The following is a 27134-nucleotide window of genomic DNA, read 5'->3' on the forward strand; positions in this document are numbered from 1 at the left end:
AGAGAGAAATCTGTCTTCTATCCATCATAGGCATGGAAAAAAACCAATAGAATTTGAATGAGCAGCTTAAGGTTGGTTGGAGAGTCCTACCTGTTCATAAAAATGTTTGAGAAAATTTCTACTAGAAATCCCTTTTTTCTTTAAGACGATGCTGCTGCTCCTATACAAATTATCTGTTATAGACTATACAGTAGAATGCAGAGAAGGCCCACTCATGCTGGATGGAAAAGCAAAGTTTGGTTCCACTTGTCTGGAAATTTAGCTATTTGCCCCAGATAAATGAGGTGTAGAGCTACCTAGCCACTCAAAACAGCGTTAATCCTGTGGTTGGGATCACAGCAATAGTTCAGTTTAGGCTGGAATTGTGACCAATTTTAAGTGCCAGAACTTTGGCATTGAAATAGTGCTCTATTCCTTGCAAAATCAAGTAAAGATATGGACGCCCACCCAACAGAAGACATATAGGCATAACATAATTAATATAGAGGAAACTAGCCATGTACACAAATAAAAGAAAAAAGATAAAGTAGGAATATATATGTGTGATGGCATAGAAATCCTAAGCATCAGGCTTAATGGAATAATGATTACATTCAAATTAGTTACAACTTACAAGAATTAAACAATAAAAAATATGAAGAGAAGGAAACAACAAAATAAATTAAAATCCATGATAATATCTCATAATGGCAGTAATCTCTTGTACTTGACATATAGCAGGAAAGAGAGATATATTGTTGCACAAGAGATGCTGGAAGTAATCAAGACCCAGTTGAAATTGGATGCATGTTCAAACACAGAATCTTCGAAGTTCATTCCAAAAACACCTGTCACAACTGCAAAGATTGTCACAACAAATGTGGCAGCTGTAAGTAGCAACTCAAATTGGATCAGCTGGTTCCGAACATTGTCCTGTTTGAGCCAGAAATTAGATGAAATAAGGGTTGATATTTATTAACATAACTAGAAAAAGATAAGTGAACCTGTGAACTGCTTCTCACCAGTTTGATATTTATAAAATCTTCAGTGTCATCCACGTACTCTTTGAGCTGTGATAGTACCAAACAACAAAATTAAGGGTGCTGGTTGAAGAAGAACCCAAACATCTAGATCTTAAAGCAGATCTCTTACCGATAATAATTTGCTTAAAGTGTTGTCTGTAACTACAAAATATGCTTCTAGTAACATCTCTAGTTCTTCAACATGCCTCCCCCTATTAGATGAACCTGTAGAGCTCTCATGTCTACTGAAACTCATGATAGTACTGTTTGAAGCCTTTTCTGGTTGTCCACTACTAGAGCATGTGGGTGAGACGGGTGCAGATGTTGAGATCCAGTTGCCGGCTGGAACAACATTCAAGTACCGATCTCTGTATAAATATGCTTCCATTCTCTCTTTTTTCTCAGTTAGATACATTTCTGCCATGTCCCCATCATCATCCATAAGCTGTTCTATCCCATCACGGACCTGGAATCATGCTCTAGTGAATAATCATAAAGATCAAAAGGTAGATAGTCAATGGAATGATGCATATGACTAGGTGATAATTAAGTATACCTTCTGGACTCTGTGAGTCAAGGCAAGAAGATGGCTCTTGAGCCTACGAACATGTTCTAGGTTAACAGTGCTAATGGATGACGCCAGTTCATCTAGCACAGGATATATCTCAATTTCCAATTCAGTTACCTGCAAAATCCGAAGTACAACCATGACGAAAGAGACTAGCATATGACCTCCAAAGCAGTACATGTAAAACTTAGATCACCAAGTAACAAAAATCAACTAGATGCAAGTGTGATTGTCCTAAATTGCAAAATTATAAGTAATCAAAGTTCAGAAATCTGTGAATTTATTGGAACAAAATCTTTTATCATAAGGAGTCACTGTCATAACGGAAATGCTATAGCAAAGCTAAACACACCTGAGAATCAAGTGATGCAGAAGCTACTTCCAGAGCAAGCTCTAGAGCCTTGAATTCGAAAGGCAGGTTATCTTGAAGCCACATGAGCATACAATGTCAGCTTGTCATAGAACTCAATCATAAACAGCACCAAGACATATGCAGTTTTTACCTTAATCCTTGTAAAAATCAAGATAAATGCAAGAATAATGCCATGGAAACAAAAGTTATGGCAAATCTCCCTCATGAAACCAACATAATCCCCACTGTAATCCACATTTAGAATAGACTCATGTGCCCGGGTGATGGCCCTCCTAAGGGCACAATCATTCATAGTGTGAATGTCAGTAAGAGATGTTCTTAAAGAGTATAATGGTTTGTATGTGCTTACAGATTTCTTGCCATCAAAATGAAATTACACTATATCAACATTATGAAGTGTTGCAAGTAGTTAAACAAATCTTAGACAACATGAAAACAATAGAGCCAACAACTCTTAGGCTAGTTGGTTGGCACCTCTTCCATAAGGGCTTGCCAATGGAGGAGGTCCAGTGTCCAAATCCTGAATATTGCTCATAAAAAACATGAAAATAAACATAATTTATATGAGGGAGTGGATCAATACCACTTTGATCTTTCATTGTCTGAAGCCGATGGCACAACTCTGATTCATACTGCAGTACACAATCGTCTAGAGAATTCATGAGAAAGATATCATCAGCCATAATTATACACCTAATTTGTTCAAGACTGACGACAATAGCCTTCTCTCGACCCAGTATTGTGGAAGGATAAACAAACAGAGGATCCAAGAGCCGAAGATCTCGAGCAGGTAAACCACACTGCCTCATTAGAGTGGCCTTATCAAGTGTTACAACCTTTGATTCCCCAGTCCTATCAATCTGTATCCATGAACGACCTCCATGACCTCTTTTCTTCAAACCCAGAGCACCAAATCCATGAAAGAAAGTATTTGCAGTGCCATCTGGTTTAACACCCTCATGGAAAGAAGCTGGTTTTGGAAGGGCAGATGGAATCAATGGAGAGTGTGGATTTTTCATTGTACTTCTTTCTTTCTATACCGTAAAACTTTGAAGGCATTTCAACCTAATTAACATACATAAAATTCAACACCAGAACGCCCATGTCAAATTCACAGCAAAATGGGACATACAGCTTAACTATCAATTTTAACATATCAAACCATAAAGCCAAACAACAATAGACTTCTGAACTACAGTGTTCACTCTAAAGGAACTTTCTAATAAAATATAATATGCTGTCAGCAAGATTTTTGAGTGCAAGTTCATGGAATATAAAAGAACAATTGCACACTATTCTTATAGTTCTAAAGAATACAAACATTTCAATTCACAAAACCAAATCAATCGGTTCACAAGGAGACAACTGTTCTTTTTTTTTTTTTTTTTTTGACAGAAAACCATGATCAGATCTTGCAGCATAGACTTTTACCAACATCATCATTATCATCTTTTTCTTAACATTGATCTAGGCCCATCAGCTTCAAATATTTGAAGAGTAAATAAAAAAAGATACAAAAGCCTCCTCCTATTGTAGGCTAGTTACTTCTTATCAGGAAAAAAAATCAAAAATCAAAAGAAGAAGAAGAAGAAAAAGCTGTTAGTACGATAGATTAAAACTTGTTGTTTGAAAACAATAGCATATGTTCAGGACGAACACTTCCATGAATCATCTCACATAATCCAACACATAAACTATCTACAATAAAGTCTTGCAAAAACACCTGATGTAATCTGTAAAAATCAATTTCTGAATGCCCAATGCTTCAAAGTTCCAGATTATGTTGCGATAAATTGAATATTAAACAATTTCTTGCTGATCGAAGAAAGAATTCTCAGCAGACTCAATATTATTTTCTTGCTGACCAACTCAGAAACCAGGAAATAATGATCCTTTTCTCAAAAATAAATAAAAATATATATAGAACAGTATAGAAAAAATTGCTAAAAGGAATAAGATTCACCTCCACCTTGATCCCATAAAGTGCCTGAAAGAAGATTAGTCATCATCGAAAGAGGATAAATCAAAAAAAAAAAGAGAGAGAGATTGGTATCCAAGAGAATTAAGAGAAAAGATGAGAGTGGAAACCAGTGGAGGCAGATACCTGACGAAAGGCTTGGAGGGTTTTAGTATACGACAATGTGACAGCTCAATTATTGAGAGGATATGTACTACTCCCTCCTTGCTGTTGCTGAAGGGAAAACCAATCCGTTACGGTTTCTTCCTACCATATTTTGCCCGTGATTGGCCTTTCTCGAAAGATTTGCTAATAAACCCCTAAAGACTTTGATATTTGGACATCGAAATATTTATTAGCAACTAGGGCTGCCAAATTTTGTAAAAAAAGGTGGTAACCTTCTCTTGTCTCAAATAGTGATTTTCATTCAATGGTTAACCCTAACGAAAATGGCAATTTTACCCTTATTAAAATATTATGATCATGTTTCGCATTTGCTGCATTATTTCAAATGGCATTTTTATCCTTTCACTATTGGATTTCTTATGACCGTTCGATTCAAGGTGGACAGGTGAGGTAGATTAGTCGTGAGGTGGGCAGGTGAAGTCATGTGCGTGGGCAGGGATGATTTGAAATCAAAATGAGGAATGGTGGGCTAGGTAAATTATTTAAAGAGTAGGGGCTTTTTTTGGAACCGCCTCCGATGCCAAAGAAAGCTGTCACCGAAAGTTAGTTCCTCTCACTCATCTTGATGTTCTCCAAGAACTTTAGCGATCATTGTTTAATAGCTTTTTTTGGAACTGCCTTTCTCCTATTCGTTCATTGATAGTGGAGATGCCATTGCTATTCGCCTCCTTGTCATGGAGCTGTTACACCCCTCCCCCCCCCCCCCCCAACTCCTCTTGTCGATGCTGCTAGCTGCCTTCCGCTCTGTTGTGATGTCAGGAGTACACCTTCAGCATCAATCCGCCACTCCCAACCAAGTGGTATGGAACTACTCTACAATCCCATCTCATTGTGCCTGGAGGAAGGAGAATATGAAGCCAACCAGCATGGAGAAGGATGGAGAGGGAATGCATGGAGGCAGATGGAGATCTGGGGGAGGCATATGAACAGAGTGGCGAGAGTGAGCGAATGAGGAATGCAGGGGGAGGCAGATGAAGAGGGTTTCTATCGAGATTGAGATTTGGAAGAGGGGAATAGAAACATATTGAAATATCTTTATTTTGAAAATATTAACAAAAAAAAGGGAAGCTAGGCTGAGTTAGCTTTAGACCTGACTAACTGGCTTTAGTTCTGACTTGGTTCAGCCAAATTAAAATATAAATTATTAAAATATTTTATTTTTTATATAAATTAATAATAAAAGAAGTTGGTAAATTATTTTTAACCAATTGCGAACTTGTTAAAGGCAAAATTTTCTAAATACCCTCATTTATTGGATGATCAAGATATCTTCCACTTTTTATATTTGAAAAGACTACAATTTTACTAACCTTTTTCTGAAATAGAATGTTTTTCCTAAAGGAAATTAAAATTAGAGCTCTTTCTCATAGATCCTTACCACCATATTTTAAGCCTTTTGTGTTCCACTGAATATGTTTGCTTGAGTGTTAGTTATTATATCTTCTCCTTGATAATCAAGCTCATAAAAAGAAGGAATTTTACCCCTCAAAATTCAACTTTGGGACCAAAAGTTTCCAAACTTTGCAGTTCGATAAGGAGCTTTTTATAGCTCTAAGTTGCTAAAGGGGTTATATGTAAGAGAACATTAATTGACGTAATGACATATCATGCCTAGTTAGTCACCCAATTAGAAGGAAAAAAATATTAGTTAGATTCGATTCACTTGGGACCACTAATAATTTATCTTTTTCTCCTCTCACGTGGTGCTATGATGTATTTAATTTTTTTTCTCTTCTTTCCGACTAATAAATTATTAGCTGTGCACGGTGAACCCGGTCTCATTAATTTTAATTGTTTTTGGAAACTACTGGTGTCCTGCCACCACCGGGGTTGGTTTCCCCCTCTCTCTCGAGTACCCACCCGTCGGCCGCTCTCTGGGCAGCGGGGGACTATGGAACGTGCAAGGCTGTGAAAGAGTGAATATATTTTCCAAAGTTTTTTTGGGTCAAAGTTCTGGAGTATCACACGGATTCTATTGTATACACCTTTTTTGTGAGACTTCTACACCAAGTCTTGGCTAGGCCATGTCCCATTTATGAGTTCTCACTGACAAATTATTATTCCCATTAACAATAGATATCTTAGAGCGTTACCTTAAATCTTCCTTTCAAGTTTTACATTTAAATCTTCACAGCTCGCAAATTTGGAGGGTTCTCCATTTAAGTTTTATATTTAAATCTTCATAGCTCGCAAATTTGGAGGGTTCCCCTTCTATTCCCCTCTCTCTCTCTCTCTCTCTACATGTATAGGAATTGCTCTGCCTCAGAGCCTTCAATTTGCGTTGGATGTTTGATTCACCTTTCAAATATCTGCACACAAACTTCTCATTTTTCTCTTACTCCATCTCACATCACTTGATGATTTTTCTTTTTCTAGTGAGCAAAATGTCTGCAGTGCCATAAGGGTCTTAACTGATGGGAAAAACAAAGCAATTCGAGGAATATGTTGGTATTTAATTTGTCTAGATAACCTGCAACTTCCAGCTCAAATGCTCAGTTAATGATTCCTTTCCAACATGGAAAAGCTTGCAGTATCACCGGTTTTCAATTCATAGAAATAAAAGTAGTGCAAGGAGGATCATATGAATACATGTCCACTTGACTTGATAACTTATAGTGCATGTTTGTAACATCTTTTTTTTTCTCAAAAGTTATCTTAAATCACAATATTATCTGAAAGTAAGACAGACTAGTGGACTGGGCATACCGCCCCTACAACTTAAATAGGTATCGCAAGTGGTCCATTCCTTCTATTCATGGTTCATGGTACTAGTTTTGAAAGTTATACGGATATCATTCTAATACAGTATCGATGCAGGTTGATTTTTGGTACCAATACTCAATACCCTTCATATCGAGTTATTGTTGACGAGTAGGATGGTATAGTATACTTGTATGGTCTAATAACATGAATCATGTTTCTGCAACACCCGGTCCAATTGGGCTTTGGACCAAGCTCAAAAGCCCAAAGCCCATATATAAAAAAAAAAATAGAACGAAGAAGACTTCCGCGGAGAGTCTTCTTCCACCCAAATCACCGAAGGAGAAGTCGAATCCGAAGGGGATTCGACCTCCCCTCCACTCTATAAGACCCCCCTCTTCCCCTCATAACAACCCACGATGATCACCGATCTCTCTCTCTCCTTTCTCCTTGTTTTTTCCAATTGAAGTCAAGGCCTCCCGTACTCGTGCTCGCCGGAAATTGGAGCCGACGACGCTGTTAAAGCTTGAGGTAAGCCCTTCTCCTCCTTCCTCTCTTCCTTCTCCTCCTTTCCATGGCTTCGTGCACCCTCGCCGGCCTTCGGGATCGTCGGAAAATCCATGAAAAGGGTGAATCCTATTTTACTCTGTTTCGGCTGGACCCTTTTCTCTCTTTTCCGACCACCGACGCCGTCGGTTGCAGCGTCTCATCCCTAGGATAGGATCCTCATCTCTTTATCTCACTTTTCTGAAGGTATTGGCCGTCGGTGACCGGCCAATGACCGAAAAATAAAAGAAAAAGTGGCAGTCCTCTATTTTTTCCGATCTCTTCTTGATTTTTTGCCGGCCGAACCTTGCCGTCGGCCATCCCTTGCTCCACTGCCGCCTCCACCTGCTGCCGGACCTCCGACGAAACTGTCGCCCTCGCCGAAGCCAAGCTGGAGCCCCCTCGTCCGTCTCCTGTTTCGGCCCAAGGGAGGCCGTGGGAAAAAAAGGAAAAAAAAAAAGAAAGAAGAAGAAAGAAGAAAAAAAAAAGAAAAAGAGAAAAAGAAAAAAAAAAAAGAAAAAGAGAAAGAGAAAAATAAAAATAAAATAAAAAAAGAAGAAGAGAGAGAAATTTTCTCTCTCTCCTCTCCCTCCTCTCTCTCTATTTTCTCTCTCCTCTCTCTACATTCTCTCTATATTTTCTCTCTCTAGACCTTTCTCTATTTATGGATTTTATCTCTCTAGTGTCTTTCTCTCTCTGATTTCATCACGAATCCTAGGATAAATTGATATGAAAATATGATGATCTGAGATTGCTTCGAAATTCATGCTGTAGATTAGATTCCGATCCGATCTTTGTTCGAAATTGATGACATCAATCATGGTTCATCCATATTGAGTCACCCTGATATGACCTCTGATGATTTCGACCATGATTGCCTCATCGGAAGGATACGAAGATTCTCTCTCCATTTTTTCTCTCTACTTTTTTTCTTTAGAATTTTCTCTCTCTTCATAGATTTTCTCTCTCTAAAAGTCTTATGGATCAGTGGAGGATCCAGATACTTAGACAAATCTTAATTTTGGTTAATCTTGAGAGAGGTCCTCGATTTGTGTTATTATGATTGATTATCAGATAATTTTCTCCATATATAATTTTTATATTTGATTAGGGTTATGAAGAGATGATTGTCTGCATATGATATCGAGTGAAATATTTTGTTAAAAAAATTCATAAATCAAAGAAGAACATTGATTTCTGTGCTTGGATTAGTCACCGGTAAAGATAAGAATTCCTGTACATGATCATCATTATATATGTTATTTTATCGTTGGTTTTATCTCATTGATTTTGCATCGTTAGATTTGAGATTGATGAATTTCTTATATCTGAGACACTGTTATTTATTTATGTGATTTTGAGCATAAGTATGTTATATCAATACATATGTATCAGCGATTGATGGCATGATTATATGGGTATGACATATTTATTACACTATAAAATTTGAATTGATTAATGAAGTCAAATATTATAATTTAATAAAAATAAAAAGAAAAAAAATTATGGTTTGGACTGACCTTGTCATGTGGAATAGCCTGCTAGGAGCTTATGCCTGGGACAGCCCCCACAGGCTTATGTGTGGGAGAATCTGATCCAAGAAAGATCATGAATGATTTGATCTGAGAAAGATCATGAATGATTTGATCCGAGAAAGATTATGGCCACTTTGATCCGAGAAAGATTATGGCCACTTTGATCCGAGAAAGATCATGAATATTTCGATCCGAGGAAGATCACAGAAATCGATCCGAATAAAAGATCGTCGTATGATCCTGATAGCCCAAAGCCAAAGCCAAAAAAAAAGATTAAAAACGATGTGATAATAGAAGAAAATAGAAAAATAAGACATGAAATAATCGTTGAATAAAATTATTTCACTTATTAACATATGATAATGCATCTCTTTTGATAAAATAGATAATCTATAAATATTTACAGTATTCTGGATAGTGAATATCGGCTTTTATGTGTTATTGCTTATCTTTATTTTCAGATTATATTATTATATTGGTGTGATATGAGAATTCTTACTGGACTGTAAAGCTCACACCCCTTTATCTTTCTTTTCTTCTCAGAGTTACAAGATGTCCATGGTTGATTATGGTATGGATTTGTGAGTGAGCGGATGCATAGATAGAGTACCATTGATACCTGATCAGAGGATTGAAGGAATGTTAATTGTAATTATGTAAATTTTATAAATTATTATTAAAATTAAATATTATGGTTGATAAGGTTGTAATGATTTAATTTGGCCTTGCATATTCTTTAGGGCTTGCTCTAAGGAGTGTACGGCCATCACGTATCCGATCCGGATGTTGGGTTCGGAGCGTGACAAAGTGGTATTAGAGCTTAGGTTTAAGATCACTAGAGATTATGAAGAGATATTAAAACTTTATGTAAGATCAATAAGATGTGACAAAGTGGTATCAGAGCTCAGGTTATGATCATTAAGGATTATAATATAAGTGATTTTAATATTACAGAGTAATAACAGAGTTTAGGTTATGATCATTGAGGATTATGATATAAGTGATTAGGATTTGATAAAATGATATTAGAGCTTAAGTTTAAGTCACTAGGGATTATGAAGTGATATCAAAACTTTATGCATGATCAATAGGATGTGACAGAGTGATATCAAAGAATATGATAGAACAGTACTAGAGCTCAGGTTTAAGGTCACTAGGGATTGTCATATAAGTGATATCAAAACTTTGAGATTATAATCAATAAAGTATGATTGATAATATCAGAGTTTAAGATTATGATCATTAAAGGTATGATAAAATGATATTAGAGTTTAGGTTATGATCACTAAAAAATATGATTTAAGTGGTATTTGAGTTTAAGGTTATAATTATTCAGAATTATAATTTTAGTGATATCTGAACTTAGGTTATGATCATGAGGAACATGATAGATATAAAAGAGAAGATTCAATATTTAGATTTCGAATCAATAGATATTAAGATGAAATTTATGCATAAGTGGCATATGATATCTATAATAGAATTGACGAGTTATATCTTGGATTTCAATTAGTAGGGTGGCCTGAATATAAGAAGAGTTGATCCTGGAAGGAAGTGGGAGGTATTGATATGTTATGCTGAGTATACTCGATGATTTTGGAATGCTAAACTTATATGGAAGAAAATCATGATAACTTTTCTGATTTTGATGTTAATTATCTGAGCATTACTGTTGGTGCAAAATTTCGCCGACGCCAAAGAAGCTGGAGTCGAGGGGATCGCATCCGCCGTCGGGACCTGCAAGGAAAGTCTAAACCGGAGTTGGGGGTGCTCTGGCAAGACCCTCCAACGCTCAAGTCAGTACTCTGCCTCAACAGAAATGGAGCACTCGAATAGGATTTTAGCAGAGTTTCGGGATAGAGTTTAGAGCTTAGAGAAGAATGTATCTGGGGGTTCCTTTTTATAAATGGAGAGCGTAACTGATTGACAACGACGTCTGTAACTGTCTGATAGTGGGCCGTTCAGGGCCACGCAGAGTTTGTTACGAAGAGTAGTGGTGTCAGGGGGCCGTTTAGGGCCACGTGGAGTTTGTTATGGAGAGTGGAGTGGTATCCGTTGTCGCGATTTGCCAGAGAGTGATGGAGCCACGTGGAATCCGTTACAGAGAGTGGAGTAGGGTAGTGGCCATTGTCGTGACTTGTCAGAGAGTTTGGGCCTGACGGCTGAAGTTTGACTGGGACGTCTGATGGAGCGGAATGGTGCTTTGGCTCAGCAATCCAAGAAAAACTTGGATATTTTCGAGGTTTCTGACGAGTCTACTGTTGTCGGATGCCTTGGGTGCTGATACTACAGACGGGAGTCATCTGCTGTAGAAGCTCGGATGGAGACTTTTTGTTGGTAAAGTTTGGGATTCAATTCTGCTGTAGAAGTTCGGACGGAGTCCGACTTTTGTAGAAGTCTGGATGAAGCCCGCTTATTGTAGAAACTCGGACGAAGACCAATTATCATGGAAGCTCGGGTGGAGACTTCTTATTGTAGAAGTCCCGTTGTCGGAGAAGCTCGGTTATTGACGAAATCCAGAAGAAGTTTGGAGTAGAGATCCTGCTGGTGGAGCCTGTTCGTTGTAGAAGCTCGTCTGTGATCCATCCACTGTAGAAGTTCGGACGGAGCCCGGCTCTGGTAGGAGCTCGGATGAAGTCCACTTGCAATAGAAGTTCAGAGTAGAGGTCCGGCTAGTGGAGCCCATCCGTTGTAGAAATTCGTCTGGAATCCATCTGCTGTAGAAGTTCGGCTGGGATCCGGCTCTCGTAGGAGCTCGGATGAAATTCAGAAAGTGGTCGACCGCTGTAGAAACTTGGATGGAGTCTGGTTACTGTAGAAGTCCTGCTGTTGGAGAAGCTTGGACATTGACGAAGCCCGAAAGAAGTTTTGAGTAAGGTCGTTTATGATCGGTAGAAGTCCGGAAGAGATTCGGAGAATAGTCGATCACTGTAGAAAATCGACCGATAGTGAAGCTCGAAGAGCATTTGGAGCAGTCCGGTAGATGAATGGAGGAGCTCATTATCGAAGAAGTCCGGATGGTATTATAGAAGCTCAGACGATTGAAAAAGTTCAGAAAGATGCCACACAAGGTCGGAAGCCGGAAGAGCCCTGGAAGGGTCGGCCTTTTACAAACTTTGGCTGGAGGTATTTTATACCCAACACCAGTCCCCCTACTTTCGAGTTCGGGTTTTGAATGAAGAAAGTATAGAAAAATTTTCACAGCCGAAGTTGTCTCCCTCAATTTTCGTACTCAATTGTTTTCAGATATTTTGGCATTTGGCGTGCTGGTGCCGGAGCCTTTTCAAATCAAGACGATCCGAAAAGATTTTTTCAGGATTATCGCTGGAGCGTTGCTCTAGGTACGGTGCAATAATAGTTTTATCAGTCGTCGGCCGCTTTTAGCCACCTGCCATGATGAGTGGGACATGTGGCGGTTGTAGATCGATCAGAGGAGATCTGCGATCATTATTCCATCGGACCTCGTCGCCTATTTAAACCCGCCTCCCTCCTTCAGGGGTCTCACTTTGTCTGAAAGTTTTTTCGGTCTCTCCTTCTTCCTGAGAGTTTCATTCTTCCCCAGCATCCTTTTCGGCCTTAGGCGTTCTTCGAGTCATCCCCATCTCTGCATCTCTGTATCCTTCGGATCAGTCTAGGTTAGTCCCAGAACTCTCCTCTTTTTTTTTTCTTGCTGTTCTTCTTCCGTTTCTCCTCCTTCACATTCCACCTATTCGGTTTTCCATGAACGTCCCATTTCTTATTTTTTCTAATTTTTTCAAGATTTTTAAGGTTTTCACTTGATTCAAAATGTCCTCTAACACTTCCTCCTCTAGCAGTTCTAGGAGTTCGTCCGCTCCAGCCTCCCAAAATCTTAGTTCTGTAGATGAACCTCGTCCGATCTTTGTATCAGACACCATCCTCAGCTCTCTGATTCCGAAGAAACTCTCAGTGATTAGGATTCAGTACGGGATTCCTTCGAAGTACGAGCTGGAGCTTCCCGAGCCGACTGGCCAAGCTAGCGCTCCTCCCTCTGGCTGCTTCTGTTTATACCAAGAAGCTTTCCGCGTCAGGCTTCGACTTTCGCTTTCACCTTTTGTCATTGCTCTTTTTTGCTTCTTAGATATTTTTTTAGTCTCTGTAGCGCCGAACTCCTTTAGATTTCTGATAGGATTTCTTTCACTCTGTAGCTTAGCTGAAGTTCGGCCCACCCTTTCTCTATTTAGGAATTTTTATACCTTCAAGCACCAGCCATCGGCAAAAGACTGGTGATACTTCTCCTTCCAGTTCGGTAGAAAGGGGTTGCTGAAAGGCGCCCCTTCTTTTATCCACAACTGGAAGGAGAGGTACTTCTATGTTCGATGCTCGATCTTGGAGCTGGGGTTGCCCCCCTGGGGCTCCCTAAGGGATTCCGTCCGTCGGGCTTCTAGCCTGGGACGGGATGACCTTGAAGCCTCCAATAAACTCGAGGCTTATCCAGACCCTCTTCTCTCTAACCTCCTGAAGGAACAACTCTTATTTAACGTCGGCCTAAGCCCTCTCAATCCTATCGATATTTTTTTTAATTATATATATATATATATATATATATATATATATTCACTACTTTTTCTTTCTTCTTGTTCTTTTGCTAAGCTGTGCCGATCTTCATTCACTGTAGATATAGATATTGACGCAGCTCGAATGCTAGCCCAGGGTCTCAAGACCCACAAAAGGAAAGGCGCATCATCTTCGGGGGCGGCGAAGAGGGCAAGGGTAGAAGAGACCAGCTCGGCCGCACCTGCCCAGGCGGCCATTGCCATCGACTCTCCCTCCGACGTCAACCTCGCAGTCCCTCGGGCCTCTTCAAGGAGCTCTCCGATCGAGGTTCCCGCTCTAGAGGCCCGATCCGAGGAGGTACAGGGGGCTAAACGGAGAAGGAGAAAGAAGACATTGGCCCGCAAGAGCCGCTGCAGCAGGGATGCCATCGAGGAGGCCGATGGCTCCGAAGAAGATCCGGGGAAAAATCCCTTCAACAATAGGGATCTAATAAAGAGATTGGTCGATGGGTGGATCCTGCCCGAGGTCGTCCATAGGACCGTTCATGCCGATCCTGAGCAGCGGGTCTGAGACTCTCTAGGATTCTTTCTCGAGGTAGGTCAATTTACTCCTTTTTACTTCTCACCTCTTTTCTTATCTTATTCTTCAGCTTTTATATTGACTCCCTGACTGCTCCTGTAGATTGGACACCAGCCCATCGCCAACATCGAGGTGATGAACAATACTAGGAAGTAGGCCGCTTAGGCGGAGGAAGGTCGCCTGGACGAGGCCGCCCGCCTCAAGGAGAAGATTGCCGAAGTCGTGAGTCTCTAAGAGGCACTGCAGAAGGAGGGGCAGACCTCGGCAGACTTGAGGGCCACCCTGGAGGAGGAAAGAGAGAAAGCAGAGGCCGAGGTCTCCGAGTTGAAGGCACAGATCCCAACCCTGATTTCGGAGGCAATGGTCCGGGCAGTGGAGGAGTTCAAAACCTCCTCCGAGATGAGGGATCTGAAGGTCGAGTTCGGCCAGGCCGCCTTCATTAAGGGCTTTGAGCTTTGCCAAGAGAAGGTGGTCGAAAAGTTTTTCGAGCTGAACCTCGGCTTCCTGGATGAGGTGTCTGATGACGAAGTCGGACCTTCTGAAGCTACTGTCAGTCTTCCTCTAGTCGGGACTTCCTCCACTGTCGCGGCTGCCGCGGCCGACCTTCCGGGGATGCCGAGCTCCCCCACTTCTGCCCCAGAGGTCTGAAACCTCTAATTTTGTATTCTCTTCTTTTTTTTTCTTTGTTGTAACTTTTCTTCGTTCTCTTATACTTAAGAACTATTCAATCAATGAAATCAGATTCTTCTTTACAGAGGGCTCCTCTTTTTTACTCTGCATTCTTTTTCTTCTCTTTTGTTTTCCGACACTGATTTGCGTTGTGGCGCTCTTGTCTTCCAACGATAGTATCCCGTCGAAGCTGTTCTCCTGCCACAGGGAATTCCTCTAAAGTCGATGGTCCGAGATCTCAGAAGAAAAGTTTGTCACCTGACGAAGAAATCAAAAAAACTGGATGACGAACTTCACCGGCTGAGGAAGAGCCATTCGGAAGTCACTGCAGAGGCTGCTCGCTTTTGAGACCTCCACAAAAAGGGCTTCATGGACTACACCCGGAGGAAGGCTGACTTCGTGAAGGAGCTTGAGGAACTCCAAAAATGTGCCAGCGATCGATCTTGGGCTCAGGCTTCCAAGATCAGCTCCCTTGAGGTCGAGCTGGTGGCTACACGAGAGAAGATCGGTCAGTTGGATGGGAGCTCATCCTGGCTCACAACTCAGACCAACCGCAATCGAGACTGGTCAAAAAAATTCACCGACCTTCAAAAGCAGCTGCAGGACATCGAGGCAAACTACAATACCTACCGAGCCGACTGGTGCGAGCGAGTAGACGACTACCAAAGGAAGCTCAAGATGGTGACCGACGAGGTTGCCCGCCTTCAGAGGCGGTTGTCTGAGAGAGTCTAGACCGTCTCTGCTCAAGGCTCTGACGAGCTTCGCTCCTTGAGGGGGACCATGGAAGAACTGTCTGTGACTCTTGGGCAGGAGAAGGCCGAACTACAGCGGCTGAAGATTCAGCTGGCCTACGAGCAGTAGACGGTCAAGGATGCCGAGGCAGAGTTCGAAGTTCTGAAGAAGAGGCTTCGGGAGTCAGAGGGTGAGAGTCGGCGGTTCCACCAAATATTTCGGAAGATGCTGTTAAGAAAGAAAGAATTGGAAGAAGAAGATGAAAACTTAAAGCAATCCTCGATGATGGCTGGAATCGAGAGTTCAAAGTCTGAAGAAGCCGAGCTTCTTTAGAGCTTCTTTACCTTTTATCTATGTATTCTTTCTTTTTCTTGTCATTTTTCTTTTTTTGGCCTTCAAAGGCTTTGTAATGTACACTTCACTAATGAAATAAAAAAAAAATTTTCATTACCTTGTCCATTCTTGCATTAAGTTGTCATTTATCAAATTTTTTTTGTCTTTTATCTTGTTCGATGTCGATATTATTTGAAGGTTCCTGATCGTCGCCGTATTGATTTACCCTTTTTGTTCATGGTCGAAGGTCTTTTTGAGATCACTTGAGTTTGACGCTTCCTCCCGGTGCTCGAGCTTGGGGGTCCGAACTTCTCGTTACCTTGAGGAAGTCGATTTTCTCCTGCCAGTGCTAGGTTTCCTCTTAGAGACTGAGGGTTTTTGATAAGAGTCTCCTTCCTCGTTAAGATGAGGTTCCTTGTATCTTTGACGTAGTTTGTTTTTTCCTTATCACTGACGTGGCTCGTCATTTTTCCTTTTTCTCTCCTCCCTTTTTCTTTGTGTTCGAGTGAGGGTTTTTTCTCTGCCCTTAACGGGGTTGTAGGGGTGTAGAGGAGCCGCTGAGGAGGCTTTTCCCCTCATCCGATCTTGAACGATCAAGTCTTCATTTGTGTTAGGACGAGATTCTCCTCCTGTTCCTGACACAGTTAATTTCAGCTCATGTTAGGACGAGGTTCTCCTCCTGTTCCTAACAGGACTGTGGGGGCACTTAAGGACCGTTGCAAGGGCCTCTCCCCTCATCCGGTCTCTAAATAACCAGACCTTCGATCTTGCTCATGTTAGGATGAGGTTCTCCTCCTGTTCCTAACAAGACTGTTGGGGTACTTAAGGACCATTGCAAGGGCCTCTCCTCCCATTCGGTCTCTAAATAATCGGACCTTCGACTTTGCTCATGTTAGGATGAGGTTCTCCTCTTGTTCCTAACATGACTGTGGAGGCACATAAGGGTCGTTACAAGGGCCTCTCCCCCTATCCAGTCTCTAAATAATCGGGCCTTCGATTTTGCTCATGTTAGGACGAGGTTCTCCTCCTGTTCCTAACATGACCGTGGGGGCACATAAGGACCGTTGCAAGGGCCTCTCCCCCCATCCGATCTCTAAATAATTGAGCCTTCGACTTTGCTCATGTTAAGATGAGGTTCTCCTCCTGTTCCTAACATTACTGTGGGGGTACATAAGGGCCGTTGCAAGGGCCTCTCCCCCCATCCGGTCTCTAAATAATCGGGCCTTCGATTTTGCTCATGTTAGGACGAGATTCTCCTCCTGTTCCTAACATGGCTATGGGGGCACATAAGGGCCGTTGCAAGGGCCTCTCCCTCTATCTGGTCTCTAAATAATCGGACCTTCGACTTTGCTCATGTTAGGACGAGGTTCTCCTCCTGTTCCTAACATGCTTAGTTTTGATTGTTGGAAGGAGCTACTCCCTGTCGTTACAAGCTCATGCCAAAAGAAAAGATATGCAAACATGAAAGAAACTTTTATTTAAGGCAAAGTTATTGGTAATACATTCGTAGATCTTTTGAATCCTATAGTCGCGGAAGGTCTGCTCCCCGTCGGAGTCCTCCAGAGATGGAGTTGATGATCCCGATTGGAGGCCGATCTTCAAGCTGCTCCTCCCTCCTTGATGGCTCCGATTGTGGTAGGGCCCTCGACCGATCTTTCCTACCTTCAGACCGGTGTCGAATGAATCTGTCGAGCTGACCTTGTCTGATGAGCTCCTCGATCTTATCTCGAAGCTGAATACAGTCCTTCGTGTCGTGACCATGGTCATGATGATAGAGGCAGAACTTGTTGGGGTTGCGCTTTTCGGGGTGTATGCGCATTCTTTCCGACCTTGGTAGCTGCTCCTTGACCTCCATCAGTACTTGAGCTTTTGGAGCATTGAGGGGGGCGTAGCTGTGGAATCTTCTTGGGGGAGAGCTCTACCGAACCTTGCGGTCCGGGCTCCTCTGCCTACGAGCTCGGGGAGGAGTGCGGACACGCTTGTGTCTGGGGGGAGTTCGAGAATGTGGCCGAGGAGAGTTCGAGAATGTGGTCGAGCTTCACTCAGCCCTTTTTCAACTGCGAGCTTGCTGGAGTCGCCCGCCTGTCGCTCCTTCGCGGCCTCCTCATCCTTTAACTTGAAGGCTTCCTTTGCTTGGGCATATCCTTCGGCCTGAGCTAGCAGATCAGCGAAGTCCTTGGGATACTTCTTTTCCAAGGAGAACAGAAGATCGTTCTTTTGAAGACCGCTCTTCAGGGCGGCCATTTTAACTGATTGGTCCAAGTTTTGGACCTCCAATGCGGTGGCGTTAAAATGGTTGATGTAAGTTCGGATGGATTCTCTCTCCTTTTGCTCGATATTGATGAGGGACTCTGAACCTCTCTGGGGATGCTGGCTGCTGATGAAATGAGCAACGAACTGGTGGCTCATCTGATCAAAAGAGAAGATAGTATCCGGCTTCAGTGTCGAGTACCAATTTCTTGCTGCTCCCTTCAAGGTAGATGGGAAAGCTCGACATAGGATGGCGTCTGGCGCGTCATGGAGCAACATCATTGTCCAGAAGGCCTCCAGGTAATCAACTGGATCTGAGGTCCCGTCGTAGCTTTCGAATTGGGGGAGCTTGAAGTTCGGCGGGATTGGTTCCTGCATGATCATTTGAGAGAAAGGAGGGTCAGTGTAGATGTCCTCACCATAAGCAGTGGGAGCATGGCGGAGATCTTCGATCCGCCAGTTCATCTCCTGAAATCTTTGATCCAGGAGGTCCTCTCGACTGCGAGTCTCGAGGGTCTTCTGGTAGAACGGAGGTAGGGACCCTTTGGGGGTGAAATCGTGATCGGACGGAGGGCTCTCTGCCTTTTGCTTCCCCTTTTCGGAGAAGACAGGGTGACTGGCCCAAGTGGCCCGTCCGGTCGCCAGATTCTGAAACTCCGACGATGCTCTTTCTAGCCGCACTGATGCCTGCGGCTGCTGCTGCATGGCCTGCACTGCTTCGGTGAGGCCCCTGACCTGCTGAGCCAGCAAGTCGAATTGCTCTATGCCGACTGTCGTTGCCGGAGGAGGAGGAGCTTGAAAAATCGAAGATGAGGCCGGAGCTTGCGGGTCTCGCTGAGATCTGGCTGCGGAGGTCGTGGATCGCCTGGTGGATGCCTTTCAGGGAGGCATCAGGTGGAGATCTGACAGGAGAAGAAGGAGAAAATATCGAAGAAGATGACCGAAGACAGTCCCGTTGAGTACTCCTTTAAGAACAAGGATACTGCGAAGACACAGCCCTTCCTCTAGCGTCAATTCTGTTGGTGTAGAATTCCACCGACGTCGGAGAAGCTGGAGTCGAGGGGATCGCATCCACCGTCGGGACCTGCAAGAAAAGTCTAAACCGAAGTTGGGGGTGCTCCGATAAGATCCTCCGATACTCAAGTCAGTACTCTGCCTCAACAGAAATAGAGCACTCGAATGGGATTTTAGCAGAGTGTCGGGATAGAATTTAGAGCTTAAAGAAGAACGTATCTGGGGGTCCCTTTTTATAGACGGAGAGCGTAACTGATTGACAGCGACATCTGTAACTGCCTGGTAGTGGGCCGTTCAGGGCCACGCAGAGTTTGTTACGGAGAGTAGTGGCATCAGGGGGCCGTTCAGGGCCACGTAGAGTTTGTTATGGAGAGTGGAGTGGTGTCCGTTATCGCGACTTGCCAGAGAGTGGTGGAGCCATGTGGAATCCGTTACAGAGAGTGGAGTAGAGTAGTGGCCATTGTCGTGACTTGCTAGAGAGTTCAGACCTGACGGCTGAAGTTTGGCTGGAACGTCTGATGGAGCAGAATGGCTCTCCGGCTTAGCAATCCAAGAGAAACTCAGATGTTTTCGAGGTTGCTGACGAGTCTACTATTATCGGATGCTTTGGGTGCTGATGCTATAGGCGGGAGTCATCTGCTGTAGAAGCTCGGTGATCGCTGTCGTAGGGATCAAGAATAAAAACCAACTCAAACTATATAGATAGGATGAGTAGGGATCGTTTCCACGGGGATCTAGGACGATTATCTTTTTCTTTTAAGAAGAAATAAAAAGAGAATTGATTGTAGAAGGATTAACAAGAAATAGAATAGCAAAAAAAAAATCAAAAGTGTAAATTAAATTATGAAAGAAAATAATTCAGAGAAATAATTCAGGAATTTTGAATCCACCATGCAAAGAGATTTATTTTCTTCTTTTTTTATATTACAATATTTAATTCTTGTAATTATGGTATTAGTATAGTTTATCTTTAAGGAATACGAACTGTATCAGTAGATCACAACTCATCCTGTTGGAGTATAAACTATCTAAATTCAATTATAAGATCTAAGATTCAATCTAACATACCATGATCTATCTCTTCAAAGGATGTACCGTATCCAGAGATCACGGTACGTCAATAGAGGGTATAGGCTATGTAGGCTGGATCAATATCTCAAAAGAAAATAAAAAGATATGAAATAAAAGTATAATTTTATTGCATAAAAATTAAATACAAAAAGAAAAAAATAAAAACCCATTTACAGGCTTCATCATATTCCTGGATTGAAGGGATTTAGCCACGCATCAAACTCTCTAGCTCCATGATCTCCTAATATTTGATCCCTAAAGCTCTTTGAATTTTTTCTCTATTTTTTTCTTGCTTTTTCTTTGATTTTTTTCTCTTTCAAAGCTTATTCCCGGACCCCCTATTTATAGATAATTTTTTCATATTTTTCTGATCACAAAAGGAGTCCTAAAACCCTTAGAAAATGTATTAATCTTCTAAGAATTTTTCTGGCCGTCGGATCAAGCTTGGACCGCCCAGATCAGCTCAAAAATCAGAGTTATAATCCTTATTAGGGTCGGATCAAATGTCAGCCATTCGATCTGGGTTCTGATGAAGTTCTGGCCGTTGGATCGTGCAAAAGAGTCCTTAACACAGTCGGGAGTGATAACAGCCGTTGGATCGCGTGATGGATTGCTTCTGGGCCGTCGAATCGAGCAAAAGAGTCCTATTCAAAGTCGGCAACGAGTCTGAACCGTTAGATCTGGGTCAGATTAAATCTCAGCCGTTGGATCGCACCCAGATCTTTCTCTCACTGTGAGCTGCGCCTATGGACCGCGTAACTATTCCTGTGGACCGCACCCTGGCTCTGTGGACCGACCGATCGGTCCACCATGCATCGGAGGTAATATTTTTTATTTTTTTAAGATATTTTAGCTCTATTTTTGCTTCAAATTTTACCTAAAAAATTAGAAAAAATATACATTAAATTTTTCAAAAATTTTTCTTCATTTTGGTGCTTAAATTGCTCAATTAAATTAACATCTATTTTTTATAAATATATCTAATTTCATATTTTTTTCAAAAATCACTTATTTTTTAGAAAAATTCATTAAATTCATGAAATTAGGGTTTTTAAGAAGATGTTAGCACCATAAATTACTAAAAATATCTTCAATAAATATAAAAATATACCACTTATCACACTCTCCAACTTGAACTTTGCTCGTCCTCGAGTAAAGAAAGAATTTAGATTTAAGTATCATTTAACTTAAAGTCTCAAATTTTATCAAACAATTTTAAAAAGGTCACTGATGTTTAGTATAGTGTAAATGAGGTATGTCATTGGGGTATTAATACTAGTCAATATAAGAGTTAAACTAAGAACACTAAACCTTTTCTGAACTTTTCTAAATTATCGCTACCTTTATCTCCAAATTATTAACCTTCATATGGACAAGTATATTGTTACTTCTGTCCTTCATTTATTGATTGATTGATTTTTTTTTTTTAACATTGTACTGCTATTGAGTGTCTTAATCCTTTAAGCTTTCTGTTTGACCCACATAGTGAGTTTTCAGTCAATGACTCCCAAACCAGATGGCTTTAGGGCACTAGGTATAAAATACCCCTTGAACCTACTTGCTCGAATCAAACAGGCTACAAGTTAAAACTAGCTTTACAACAAAACTTCTTTGCCCTTCATACCTTTTGACGCAAAATTCAATGCTTGCTTAGGCAAAGAGGCCCGATTACTCAGCATGAAGTACTTGAAAACTTTTTTTTTTAATATATGAAGAAACGTATAGTTATCCTATACAAGTCCATAAGAAGTAAACTCTTCTTTGATGCTGGTAGAAAAATTTAGAAATGCTCAGAGAAAACTATTTAAGTTCTAAACTTAACTCTTTATTGAGTTTTCTTAATTCTTGATCCCTCGATATCTCCTAACTCTCTAGTCTGTACATCAATTTTCTTTTAAAATATGCTTGGTTTAACTCAATTCTTAAATGTAATCCGGTGCTTAAATGCTAAATACTAACTTACTTGAAGATTTTTAAAAAATATATATATATTTTAAAATATTTTAAAAATATTTTTTCCTCCCAACTTAATCGACATTGTCCTCAATGGAGTAGGAAAAATGAAAGGTGCATAAAAAGAGAAAGAAAAAAGAGAGATGCCACCAGATCTAGAAGCTTTTTTCAAAATTGGTGCTTCTCCTATTTTAGCCAATATTGCCTTCAAATCCATACAAAGCAAGCCTTGATTTACCTGAACATAATGCAAAAGAAAGTAAAAGCAAAAACTGAAAACTGAGTTGCCTCTCAAAAAGTGCTAAGTTTTAAGTCTTCAGTCAGACCATACTAATTCTGTTTCACTTATCCCATATTAAATATTGGATTGATAAATTCAAGTGGATAAAGTGGGTGAGGTGAATCAAGTAGGGCATTAACCTCCTAGACTTGAATCTCTTCAATTGGTTCATTCAGAAAATTCATCTTTATAAGTGATTCGTCAGGTGATTGCCATTGTGGATGAACTCTCTGATCACTAGATGAAGAAATTTCATAAGCTATTTCAAATTTTTGATCTGGTCAGAGATTACAGTAAAAATCTTCTTCTCCTGGGTCAATGGTCTCATAGATCTTATCCTGAATCGGATTTACATCAACGAATTGGTCCCTTTTTTTTCAAGATTGAAAATATTAAGATCAATGGTCATATTTCCAAATGAGAGTTTCATGAGTCCATTGCGACAATTGATTAGGGCGTTGGTGGTCGCTAAGAATGGTCTTCCTAAGATTATTGGAATGTGACCTTTTGGATTAATCACTGGTTCAGTCTCGAGGATCACAAAATCCATAAGATAAATAAAATTACTTACCTTGATTAACACATCTTCCACAACTCCTTTGGGGACCCTCACTGATCGATCTGCCAATTGTAATATAATTTCTGTAGGCTTTAATTCTCCTATCCTCAATTTTTCATAAACTGAATACGGTAGGATATTCACACTAGCCCCTAAGTCTAATAAGGCCCTGTCAATGATGGTTTCCCCAATAACACAAGAGATTGTAGGAGACCCTGGATCTTTATACTTGACAGGCATGTGGCTTGATAGATATGAGCTTACATTAGCCGCCAAGAAGGCTTTCTTGGGAACGTTGGTGGTCTTCTTCTTTGTGTATAGGTCTTTGAGAAATTTGGCATATGTGAAAACTTGTTGGATCATATCTAATAGAGAGATATTCACTTTAACTTGTTTAAACATCTCTAAGATTTGATCCATATGGGCTGAGTATTTGTTGGTCCTAAGTCTATTTGGAAAAGGAGCTACAGAATTGATGGGTGATGTCTCGAATTGCTTAATCCCTGATGTGGATTCTTCCAGTGGCTTGGGTGGTTTGTTAATCTCTATTGACTCCTTAGACTTATCTGGATCCTCCAACTCGGTCTGATCAATTACTTGCTCATAAGGTGGTTTAGACAATGGTTCATTTTGATCTTCAGGTGTACCGACATGGTTGTCTACTTGTTTTCCAGACCTTAAAGTATGAATTGCATTTAATTGGTTGATCTGGGCTCCTTGTTGTAGTCCTTGATTGTTCTGGATCCTAGGATTAGCCTCAGATTGACTCGGTAGTTTACCTTTTTCTCTTTCACTTACAGCATGGCTAATTGACCTAATTGCATCTCTAAACGGGTAATAGCCTGGGTGTTGAAAGTTAGAAGCTGGCCTGTGGTCTGCATGAAGTTGTTTAGTGTAGTGTTGGTGCTAGCAGATGATTTTGCTAGGATTTTCAGACTCTTTTCTAGTGAGTTAATCTTTTGATCATAGCTGAAACCTGATGGGGTATTTGATAATTGAGTGGGTCTGGGATTGGGTTGAGTGAAAGTAGGTCTAATTGAGTTTGACCCTTGTGACCAAGAAAAATTGGGATGGTTCCTCCATCCTGGATTGTATGTTGGTGCGTAGGGATCATTTGTGGGTCTTTGATAGGCTGCGTTCACCTGTGCTACTTCGTTCTCGACTGGACCCATCAAGAAAGGACATCCTTCCATCGTGTGGTCTATGGTATTACACCCATTGCAAGTTGTTATTGCAACTTGGTTCACTTGGGTATGTTCCTTGTGTTCTAGAGCCTCTATCCTACGGATCAAAGATGCGAATTTAGCCTCTTCAGCTAGGGAAGGTTGAATTTGATATACACCCCCTTTGGAAGGTGTGTGTCTGTTGGATTCTCTAGTAATCTCCCATTGTAGGCTCTTTTCTGCTAGGTCCTCTAAAAATTGCCAGGCTTCTATGGGTTTTTTATTCATGAATTGACCTTGATACATTGATTCTAATATGGTTCTTGAGTTTGGATCTAGTCCTTCATAAATGATTTGGCACAGCCTCCAAGTTTCTATTCCATGATGTGGGCATTGACTCAAAAGATTCTTAAAACGATCAAAGTACTTCCAAAAAGACTCACCTGGTAATTGATAAAATTGATTAATTTCATTCCTAAATTTGGTAGTCTTATGGTGTGAAAAAAATTTTTTTAGGAACACTCTAACAAAACCCTCCCATGATGCGATGGATTGATTAGGAAGACTGTATAACCACTTTTTGGCACTATCCTTGAGGGCAAAGTTGATCAACCTAAGTTTTTCAGCATCCTCAGTGAGTTGTTGAAGTCATATCGTGGCACATACTTTCTCAAATTCTCTCATAAAAATATATGCATCCTCGATTCTGGTGAATTTGGGAAGCATGTTTATGATCTGAAGTTTAATTTTAAAATTGGCATCAGTTTGTGGCAGTCGGATATATGAGGGTTGGGCTGTCCCAACTGGGTAGCAAAGATCTTTCAAGATCCTAGGTTCATGTTTGGGTTCACCCATGGTGGGCTTAAGGTCTCCTGGACTCGATGTTAAGTTTGGATCTATTCTCACAATCGACCAGATAACCTTATCCACGAAGAAATTTGAGAATTTTCAATTATTTTTATAATTTTTTTTATTTTATTATTATTTTATTATATATTTTTTTTAAAAAAAAGAAGAAAAAATAGATGAAAAAAGAATTCTAAAGATGGGGGCCTAAGAAGTCCTAGGTCTAGAGACGATAGAGGAGCATTTTAATTAGGGTTAATATTTGTAGGTTAGCAGTCACGTTACTCAATCAATCCTAGCTAAGGGTAACCCTAGATTTAGACAGCTCCTAACTTGTTAAGGTTGCCTTTGAGCATTCCAGGTAAAAGACTAGCCACTCAACTGGTCAGGTAAGTGTAAGATCGGTGGGGGTCCCCCTGTTGCTTTCCTTAGACACCAACTGAGTTGGCCAGATAAGCGAACGGAATCAATTAAATAACTACTTTCCTTCAGGACGTAGTCCTTGAACCACTTTCCTAGACACCAGTCAAATTGACTAACCCTAACTCAATCTTACTCTTAGGATCCCTTGTCCTATTGAGCTCGAAAGTCCTTAGGGACCAACGTCTAATTGATTTTAAATTAAGGTTTAGGTCAATGCAATATGTAGGATGGTGGTTTGTGGGCCAAAGAAGGGTGATAAAATCCCCATCTTATCTTGTTTAGGGTTTGTGCCCTTAAGATGTTTTATGGATTTATGTAATGCAAGAAGAAAAGATGACCAGATTTGATAGTTAGTTAAGAGTAAATTGATTTATTTTATTTTTTAGGTTTTGTGATTAAGTATCTAATTCCTTGAGTAGATTATGTGGTGTCAATGTAAATTTTTTTTTTAAAAATAATCATGCCTAGATCCCCGGCAACGGCGCCAAAATTTGATCGCTGTCGTAGGCGGTCAAGAATAAAAACCAACTCAAACTATATAGATAGGGTGAGTAGGGATCGTTTCCATGGGGATCTAGGGCGATTATCTTTTTCTTTTAAGAAAAAATAAAAAGCGAATTGATTGTAGAAGGATTAACAAGAAATAGAATAGCAAAAAAAAATCAAAAGTATAAATTAAATTATGAAAGAAAATAATTCAGAGAAATAATCCAGGAATTCTGAATCCACCATGCAAAGAGATTTATTTTCTTCTTTTTTATATATTATAATATTTAATTTTTGTAATTATGGTATTAGTATAGTTTATCTCTAAGGGATATGAACTGTATCAGTAGATCACAACTCGTCCTGTTAGAGTATAAACTATCTAAATTCAATTACAAGATCTAAGATTTAATCTAACATACCATGATCTATCTCTTCAAAGGACGTACCGTATCCAGGGATCACGGCACGTCAATAGAGGGTATAGGCCGTGTAGGTTAGATCAATACCTCAAAAGAAAATAAAAAGATATGAAATAAAAGCATAATTTTATTGCATAAAAATTAGATATAAAAAGAAGAAAATAAAAACCCATTTACAGGCTTCATCATATTCCTGAATTGAAGAGATTTAGCCACGCATCAAGCTCTCTAGCTCCATAATCTCCTAATATTTGATCCCTAAAGCTCTTTGAATTTTTTCTCTATTTTTTCTTTGCTTTTTCTCTGATTTTTTTCTCCTTCAAAGCTTATTCCCAAACCCCCTATTTATAGGTAATTTTTTCATATTTTTTTAATTACAAAAGGAGTCCTAAAACTCTTAGAAAATGTATTAATCTTCTAGAAATTTTTCTGGCCATCGGATCAATCTTGGACCACCCAGATCAGCTCAAAAATCAGAATTATAATCCTTATCAGGGTCGGATCAAATGTCAGTCGTCCGATCTGGGTTCTGATGAAGTTTTGGCCGTCGGATCGCGTAAAAGAGTCCTTAACACAGTCGGGAGCGATAACAGCTGTTGGATCACGTGATGGATTGCTTCTGGGCTGTCAGATCACGCAAAAGAGTCCTATTCAAAGTCGGCAACGAGTCTGAACCGTCGGATCTGGGTCGGATTAAATCTCAGCCGTTGGATCGCACCCAAGATCTTTCTCTCACTGTGAGCCGCGCCTGTGGACCGCGTAACTATTCCTGTGGACCGCACCCTGGCTCTGTGGACCGACCGACCGGTCCACCGTGCACTGGAGGTAATATTTTTTATTTTTTTAAGGTATTTTAGCTCCGTTTTCGCTCTGATTTTCATCTGAAAAATTAAAAAAAATATACATTAAATTTTTCAAAAATTTTTCTTCATTTTGGTGCTTAAATTGCTCAATTAAATTAACATCTATTTTT

The 27134-nt window shown here is 40.5% G+C and overlaps 1 protein-coding gene and 1 non-coding gene across 6 annotated transcripts; one reads left to right on the plus strand and one right to left on the minus strand.

Moving 5' to 3' along the window:
* Positions 1-546: 546 nt before the first annotated feature.
* LOC105033159 (magnesium transporter MRS2-5) lies at positions 547-4185 on the minus strand. 5 transcript variants are annotated; one of them, XM_010907841.4, is made up of 7 exons: positions 4047-4185; positions 2526-3007; positions 1922-1992; positions 1558-1686; positions 1132-1467; positions 1002-1049; positions 547-912 (listed from the first exon to the last, which is right to left on the minus strand). In XM_010907841.4, the coding sequence occupies exons 2-7, from the start codon at positions 2959-2961 to the stop codon at positions 682-684; spliced, it is 1251 nt and encodes a 416-aa protein (XP_010906143.1). In that variant the 5' UTR covers positions 2962-3007; positions 4047-4185; the 3' UTR covers positions 547-681. The 5 variants fall into 5 exon arrangements, with proteins under 5 accessions (XP_010906143.1, XP_019702106.1, XP_010906145.1 ...); XM_019846547.3 differs by lacking the exon at positions 4047-4185 and adding an exon at positions 3912-4046; XM_010907843.4 differs by lacking the exon at positions 4047-4185 and adding an exon at positions 3906-4040 and having other exon boundaries at positions 547-836.
* A 20175-nt stretch (positions 4186-24360) lies between these two features.
* LOC140855966 (small nucleolar RNA R71) lies at positions 24361-24467 on the plus strand. The gene has a single exon (XR_012139408.1). It is a non-coding gene; the product is annotated as a small nucleolar RNA R71 (small nucleolar RNA).
* Positions 24468-27134: the final 2667 nt, after the last annotated feature.

The sequence above is a fragment of the Elaeis guineensis genome, chromosome 2 (assembly GCF_000442705.2).
Source record: "Elaeis guineensis isolate ETL-2024a chromosome 2, EG11, whole genome shotgun sequence".
NCBI lineage: Eukaryota > Viridiplantae > Streptophyta > Magnoliopsida > Arecales > Arecaceae > Elaeis > Elaeis guineensis.

Coding starts and splice junctions, on each gene's coding strand:
- LOC105033159 (XM_010907841.4), bottom strand. CDS start 2,961: ATGAAAAATCCACACTCTCCATTGATTCCATCTGCCCTTCCAAAACCA. Junction 1,050..1,131: donor CTTTAAGCAAATTATTATCG/GTAAGAGATCTG, acceptor GTACTATCACAG/CTCAAAGAGTACGTGGATGA. Junction 913..1,001: donor ATTTTATAAATATCAAACTG/GTGAGAAGCAGT, acceptor TGGCTCAAACAG/GACAATGTTCGGAACCAGCT.